Source organism: Rhinichthys klamathensis, unplaced genomic scaffold (genome assembly GCF_029890125.1).
Source record: "Rhinichthys klamathensis goyatoka isolate OS25496 unplaced genomic scaffold, OSU_Roscu_1.1 h1tg000060l_1, whole genome shotgun sequence".
NCBI lineage: Eukaryota > Metazoa > Chordata > Actinopteri > Cypriniformes > Leuciscidae > Rhinichthys > Rhinichthys klamathensis.
This window is the reverse complement of record NW_026606605.1, coordinates 2,570,820-2,579,135: the sequence shown is the minus strand read 5'-3', so window position 1 is coordinate 2,579,135 and position 8,316 is coordinate 2,570,820. Positions and strand designations below refer to the sequence as shown.

The following is an 8,316-nucleotide window of genomic DNA, read 5'->3' as shown; positions in this document are numbered from 1 at the left end:
AGGATGTATAGTAAGGAATCAGGGGTGCTTGATAGCACGTTAACCACCTCTGTGTGTGTGTGTGTGTGTGTGTGTGTGGTTAGAGAGAGATAGAAATGGTCCACATGCCTTGATTTGCTGGATTTGTGTCCTGCCTGAGGGTGAGATTGGGAACATTGTTGTTGTCTCGTGAGCAGACAGCCGCTCACACATGATAAATTGTTTCCGTGTTGAGCTCGTACTCTAAGCCTGTGCCTCCGCCAGGCCTCCCAGGCCCTGAAACCCCAAAGCTGCATTTTCCCAGATTTTTACAGTTGCACTCCACATTTCATTTGTTCATGAGTCTATTAGGCCTCCGCACAGCTACCACTTTATCCTTATTTAGTTGTCAAACTCAGCTATGAAAGCAAAGTTGGAAAAAAGATCAAAAGACATCATTACCATTTTAGTGGAGATGAACCAGTATTTCTGCATAATTTCAAAATTATATATATATATATATATATATATATATATATATATATATATATATGTGTGTGTGTGTGTATATACATGTATATACAAACATGTGTATACACAGACATATATACAATATATGTATATATATACATTTAATAATATATATACACACATATATTATGTAAACACATTTTTATGTTAGATGCGATAAATTGTGATTAATCGATTTGACAGCACTGTCACTCTAAGTATATGTTTATATTAAACTCAAACTCGCCTTAAAAACCTTCTAAAAGTCATAATCTTAATTTATATGCAAAACATTTTTGTTTTATATATATTGTTAAAAAAATAATAAATGTGATAAAATATATAAAAATATATAAATTCACCTACATTTTTAAAATGTATAAACATTATACACTAAAATTAAGCTTTTAAGCAGTAATGATGCATTAAATTGATCGAAAGTGACAGTAAATAGATTTATAATGTTACAAAAGATTTTTTGTTCCAAATTAACACTGCAAGTCGATTAATCACGATTAATCGCATCTAACATAAAAGTTTGTTTACATAATATGTGTATATATTATTACATTTTTAAATATGTCTGTATATATATATATATATATATATATATATATATATATAAGTGTGCATATGTAGCCTACATATAGAGACGCACGTGCACACAGACATGTATGATATATATAAATGTAATAATATATACACACATTTTATGTAAACACAAACTTTTATGTTAGATGCAATTAATCGTGATTAATCGATTTGATAGCATGTTTGTGTGTGTTTGTGTAATGTCTTAAACAAATAAATAAAAAATATCTTATATTTATATCTCACATTAAACTTTTTTTGGTGACTACATTATTCCAATACTTCAATGTGTGTTGCTTTTTGATAACTTCACTATTACTCTAAAATGTGATCAATGTTAATAATTAACGATGAGTAGGTGTGTCTAAACTATTCACTGGTAGTGTATGTTAAGATTTTGTGTATATACACAAACATTAATGGTTTTAGAGAAACCTAAAGTGCACCACACATCATCTAAAAGGTCATTTGGAGTCCCTTACAGTTAATTGTGGAAATGAGAGACATTGAGTGAATGAGATGATTAATTAATAACAATTATCAGAGGTCTGATAATTCACTAGTAAGGAGAACATCAAGAGTGCTTAATTGCCCTGACGAGTCTAGATGTGCTTTCCTCCAGACTGTCCAGGGTTATTAAGTGCGCTGAGTTGCCTTGATATGTTGGCCATGCTTAAAATATGATTGCAGGACTGATGGAATAAAAACAACCTGTAATTGCTGGGTATCGCTGAGCCTGAAGATGATTTAGGAACCCAGTGGGGAACTACATAAATAAACAAATAAATAAAACCTTTTTACATTTTAAACAAACCACTAAGACCATTCCTAGATAAATATGACAGTAGAATTATTTAACCATTATTATAGCTCTTTATTTTGGATTTGGTCTTTTTTTTTTATCAATTAGCCTAAACAATAACTAAAACAAAAGACTTTCCAATGTTCGCTGAGTTGAGTTGATAAAACCTGCTTTCTGTTATGACGTTTTACTCAATAATTTTTCCAAATTTTTACATTAATTTCATTTAGAAATCAAATTGGTTTGTAGCTGTTGAGAATTCAGAACACCTAACTAATACTTCTGATAAACAACTTCCCTTAATAGTTTTCCATAAGCTTGAATAAACTTGAAATAATTTATTGATTTAGTAATGTAAATTAGCAGACATATACACTTAGAAATACATTTTAATGATGCATATATAAGTGTATACATTTAATTATGTATTTATTAATGTTATTATGTATAAATAAATATGTAAATTATATATTATATATTTAACAAAATAATATATATATATATATATACACACACACACAGGTATACATTTTAATGATGTAAACATAATATTGTAATTTTTAATTTAAATATACTGTATAATGTATAAATAAATGTGTAAATAAATATATAATTAAATATTTAATGAATAAAATAATAAAATACATATAAATATAAATGGGTTAGGGTTTATATATGTATATATTATAATATCAGTTCTATTTTCCAACGTCAATAGAAATAATTTCCTATGTAGAATTCATCAAAATGTCTCTCTAGTGCAAAATGACGTACAAAACAAGGCCTTGTTTTTGTAGTGACAGCAAAACACTGTAATATTTCCAAATACCATGATACAGGCAAATGAACAGCAGAGAAAATAAAGAGTAACAGCCAATGCCACCATAAGTGACTCCTTTCTTTTAGTGCCACGGTCCATACATTGGAAAAAGAAAGACAGACAAAGAAATGCATATAGAGAGAAAAGGGGCCTGAAATGAGGTTAACACACTCACTTACACTGATACACATGTCCTTTTAAGGTCCCTCAATGGGGGAACCCTCATCTGTGTCTTCAGAAGTTTTTTTCCACCCTCAATAAACAGGCCAACCATTGTCACATGGAGGGCTCTCGTTATTATTTTTTGAAGTAATTACACCTTATTATCTGTGTTTACTTTAGCGAGGGCGAGTGCAGGTGTGGGACAGGGAGTAGTGGGTGGTGGTGATGGGCCGCACTGCTGAACAGTTGCCCCTGTGAGTCAGTTTTTTTACTCAAGGTTTGGGCATTGTAGCTGTGCTCTGCCACTAATTTCAGACCCACAAAAGAAACGTGCAATTAGGCCTATTATTGCAGCAGCTGCGCTCCCTGCACGACGGCCCCCTGTCTTCTCTTGGCTCATGCTGGAGATGCTCGCAAACACCCCAAGTGCGAACGCAACACCCATCCTAGTGTGACACAAACACCACAGAATGAGCAAATAATAAACTTTAGTATATCTCGATATAGTAGGATCAAATGATATCAGTATATAAAACTAAAGCGAGGGTGTGAATTAATTTTTCATTATAATAAAACATTACATTTGATTCTGTTTTCAGATATATCGGTATTGATATTTATTGAAATAACACATATAGCATATACCATGTTGTAATTGATCAAAAGTGACGGTAAAGAAATGTATAATGTTACAAAAGCTTTTATTTCAAATAGATGCTGTTCATTCCATTTGTCAAAGAATTCTGAAAAAATTGTAATCACAGTTTTCACAAAAATATGAAGTAAGCACAACCGTTTTCAACATTGATAATAATTAGAAATGTTTCTTGAGCAGCAAATCAGCATATTAGAATGATTTCTGAAGGATCATGTCACACTGAAGACTGGAGTAATGATGCTGAAAATTCAGCTTTGATTAAATTACATTTTTAAATATATTAAAAACAGAAAACAGTTACATTTTACATTGTAATAATTTTTCTAAATATTACTGTTTTTAAGTAAATAAATGCAGCATATGTGCAAAAGACTTCTTTAAAAAAAATGTAAACATAGTAATTAATAATTATTGTTTAAATGCACTAAAATTCACCCTATTTCAACTTAAAAAAAAACTTAAGTTCAGTGGCTGCCTTCAATTTTTAAGTATGATCAATTTGGCTGATTAGTCATTTCAACTTAAATTATATTACACTGACTTAAAGAAATCGAGTTGAGTCTCGTATAACGTATTTTTAACGTATTTTTTTTACATTGTGTTTAACGTTTACATATATTAAAAAATATCTTATATTTTTAAGCATTGCACCTGACTGATTCATACATAAAAAAATAAATAAAAAAAAAGTTTTAGATTTGTCGCCATTGATTTCAGGTCAGGACGAGTGACCTGTTGCCAGAATTTAAAAGGATCCAAATTCACTATCAATTGCTAACAGGACAAAAGAAATAATATAGTGGAAAATACTATATGCGTTCTTAATCATTCTCTTGAACTGTGAAACTGAATTTTTGGGGAAGCCACAAAGACCCACCTTGCTCAAACACAAGAGGCCAATCTTCCGCCTTCAGGCACAAACAAAATGGCCCTGGAATCTCCAATGTTGCTCTCACTTAGTGATTTTCACACCTCGATGGCTCTCCAACAATTAAAATAATGATCCAGCGCAGAGCACTTATTTTGAAGGGCATGGGTGGATTTACATGTTATGATTGTGTGCGCCTGCAAGATGTGGGTGTCCCTGATGTCAAAAAAACGAGGATGTAATCATAAATTTGACATCAAGTCATTAAAGTCAGAACCAACAACTCAAAATCTATTCAAAAACACATAGTTTAGCAAGTAGATGCAGCCTCATAAATGTACACTTAAGGGTGTTTTACACTTGAATTAGTTAACCCTGGGTCATTCTAAAGCCTGGGTAAACGGAATCCCGGGTTAACTTTATTCACGTTTCACTCTGCTTCTACTAGACCAATTAATTCTGGGTATTCATAACACTTTGCTTTCCTAAACCACGTCCTTATTCGTGGTGTCACTGATTGGACGAACGTGGCATGAGATATATTTACATAAAGGCTCTAGCATTGCACATCCTCATATTATACACTGCCAAATATCAAGTTTACCCTTATCGGACTATAAAGGTAATAATGAAATTGATGCATTTTCTGTAACCATCTCACATTTTTCACCTAAAATCCTGAAACTACTGTTTATACAAGGAGGTCAGTTTCCATGACTGCAAAAAGCACATGAGGCATGCGATTGGCTGTCGGTTGCTAAGCATGTAGCCTAAACATTCTAACGCCACATCGTTTCACACTGTACAAGTTTAGCACAGATCAGTGGTTTAGCACCGCAATGGGGGGTTAACAGCGCAAAAGCGGTACTAACTCTACTCCGGAGCTAGGTTTCATAACCTCGGGTAAAAAACTGTGCAAACCTTCTTAATTACAAGTGTGAAATGTTCCTGTACCTGGGGTTAAAAGCAGGGTCTAGAACGACGTCGATAACCCGGGGTTAAGCGCAGTGTGAAAAGCCCATAGCCATAACAAACCAATTTGATGTATGTCATAGCCAAACATGCATCAAACAAATAATTTCATTCATTTACAAATTATATTTTAAATTTTGGGGAGAGAAACTACGCAATTCAAGGCTTTAAAACATGAGTGAAATGATGGTAGACTCCTCTGCGGTAGGAGATGCCTTATTGCCATTGATTTCAGCTCATTATGTCCTTGGGACGCACAGCCACAAATCCAGAGAAATCATTTTGCTAGGGGGGAGTGCGGCTGGGCAAATTGGCTTCTGGTTCTGTGTGGGAGCTCTCGCTGTGAAGAGCAAAAGAGCAGGGCCCGGTCGGGAGTGGGCAGGCCCAGGCAGGACCGGCTGGGGCTCACGCTGTGACCACCTCCGTGCCTCAGAGACAAACACTTCACTGGATAATCTCCCCACCAGAGACTCTGCCGAGCCCCATGGATGCAGGGGGAAGAGTCAGGGCACAGGGGAGCAGTTTCAGATCAGGGGCCTGGATGTGTGCAGCTGCATCACTGAATGTTACATGGAAGTCTGCTCACTGCCTAACAATATGTAACAGACTTTCCTGTGCCGTTTAGAAAAAAAAGACGATTACAAATCATGCATGCAAAACAATGAAATAGAAGAAAACTGAAACAGAATAGGGAAAACATTTCTTTATTATCACAATTATTAACACAGGTTGCATTTAAGAGAGGGGGGAAAAAACATTTTACAACGTTTTACAACGATGGGCTTCTTACAGAAGTAATAAGAGAAATCACATTTTGTATTGACAGAACAAGCTGACAATATACAAATGTGGAAAAATCTATTTTCAGCTCAAGTAATCCATCATTAAGAGGTTTCCATCTTGTATCCGTGTTTTTCAAGCTCCGCTCTTAAAAGAATGGAAAAAAAGTGGGGGAAAGTTAAAAAGTGCAATAACTCACAAAAACAGAAATAATTAAATTGGTAAAAGTATTAAAATGTTCACATCATTTAAATAACTTTTTTATATTTAAAAAAGTATTTGTAAATTTAATATTACAACTCAAATTCAATATTTACATATATTTAACTTAATTTCAAAAAGTAAATCATAAAATTACAACTTTTTTGTGCTATTCTTTCTCAATTAAGTCTCAATAATCATGTATCATCATATACATTAACAAAACAAACATTTCCAGTGTTGAAAATCAAAAAGTGTTTCACAAGAAATGCCAATAGATTTATAGCTTCCAGGCTTCGGGAAATTAATGTTTAATATGGGGAACGAATGGAAAGCATTAACTATTGAGAATAGTGATTTACTCATTTTTTTTTTTCAACTTAAAATATATATGCAAGCATATTAAATGGCTGTATTTAATGAGGTCAAGTCCTCACACATAGGAAATGAATGTGGTTTGAGGCCACCATGAGTGTCAGTTAGCCATTGGACATTGGATCCCTTAGGGACTGTTTTCTTCTAAATGAGTGCAACCACACAAAATTCTTTAGAAAAAAAAGTGGGTTTCACAGGGTCCGAAGCCTCTAGCAGTAGACAAGAGGACAACACAATATGCATGCCTAGCAGGATTTATTCACTGTGAATTTAGATTAGGCTAGTGCACTCCATGTTTAGGATTTAACCATCTTCTTCTCCGTTTCGTATGTATAATTACACAAATTCAGTAAGTAAATACTTACCTCAGCTGATTAGAAAAGTCATCCTCTACATTGTCATCATCCCAGTTATCTTCCCAAACATGAGCATCCTCATCTTCATCCAGGCCTGTCCAGTCTGGGAATGGCAACAATTCAATGAGGCTGATGATTTACATTACATAGGCCAGGCCAGTCCAGCTCCACACACACTAGTCACTCTGCATAGTGTGGAGCTGTACAGTCAGCATTTATTCATTTCAACCAAAATTAATAAATAAAAGTAGCCAAATTCAGTACATGGCATGCACGCAAAGCAACAGAGAAATAATTACTGCAAACAATGTTGCACTGTTAGCTTTAGTGGTACTAAAAATGCTAGCTGCTAATAAATGCGTAGTAATGTTGTTTAGTTAGGTATGTGGACTTGGATAACTCAAGTATTTTATAAGAAATACTATAAGAGATTGTATTTAATTCATATCTTTTATTTTCGAGACCGACAAAAAAAGCCATTTGTTGAATAAAGCAAACAATGTTCTGTCGGTTAGCATAGCAATGCTAGCTGAGTCACTGTCTTATTGTGGGCGTTTATTTACCCTTGCATTGGCAAAAGAGCGTATTTCTACTAAAAACACAATCAGTTTCAGTTCACTTACCCTCTGCTGGGAATTCTTCAAATTCATCATCTTCCTCCAACAGCCCCAAGTCCACTGTTTGTTTCTTCTCTGACATCTCGTGCTAGCGATTCAGCCGTTCAACACAGTTCCTGCTGGATGCTCGACGTAATAACCGAATGTGATGTGCGCATGCGCATTGCTAGAGTCTACATATGCCTTATGACATGCGGTTTCACTGCCATTATTAAATGAGCCAGCAAGCAGTTTGAAGTGCTTATTTATGAAGGCTCTGAATAATGAATATTAAGGGTGAATTTGCCTTAAGCTTTTCATGTATTTATTTATTGTTTGTTTGTTTGTGTGTATTTTGTTATATATTTTTTCTAACGTTAACATTTTTATCAGGCTCCTATGTAGGCCTATAGGTTTCTACCTAAGTACCGACATTTCTGAATGGGCTGAGGCTGGGATTTAGTGAGTTTGAAGTGAAAGTATTTGATGAATCGAACCTAGCCTATAGCCTATATACTGTGCGGAGAGCACTCAATATTATTATCCCATTTTTGACATATGGTGACTTTTAGGCTACTTTTTAGTCTTCATATATATAACAAAAACATTTACAAATACATACATTTGAAAATGAAAATGATTTATGTAGGCCTAATTATAAAAATGG

The 8,316-nt window shown here is 34.1% G+C and overlaps 1 protein-coding gene across 1 annotated transcript; it reads right to left on the bottom strand.

The window, feature by feature from the left end:
* Positions 1 to 6,109: 6,109 nt before the first annotated feature.
* Positions 6,110 to 7,826, bottom strand: sem1 (SEM1 26S proteasome subunit). Its single transcript, XM_056249443.1, has 3 exons — positions 7,677 to 7,826; positions 7,063 to 7,156; positions 6,110 to 6,268 (listed from the first exon to the last, which is right to left on the bottom strand). Exons 1-3 carry the CDS (start codon positions 7,750 to 7,752, stop codon positions 6,226 to 6,228), a joined length of 213 nt encoding a protein of 70 aa, XP_056105418.1. The 5' UTR covers positions 7,753 to 7,826; the 3' UTR covers positions 6,110 to 6,225.
* Positions 7,827 to 8,316: the final 490 nt, after the last annotated feature.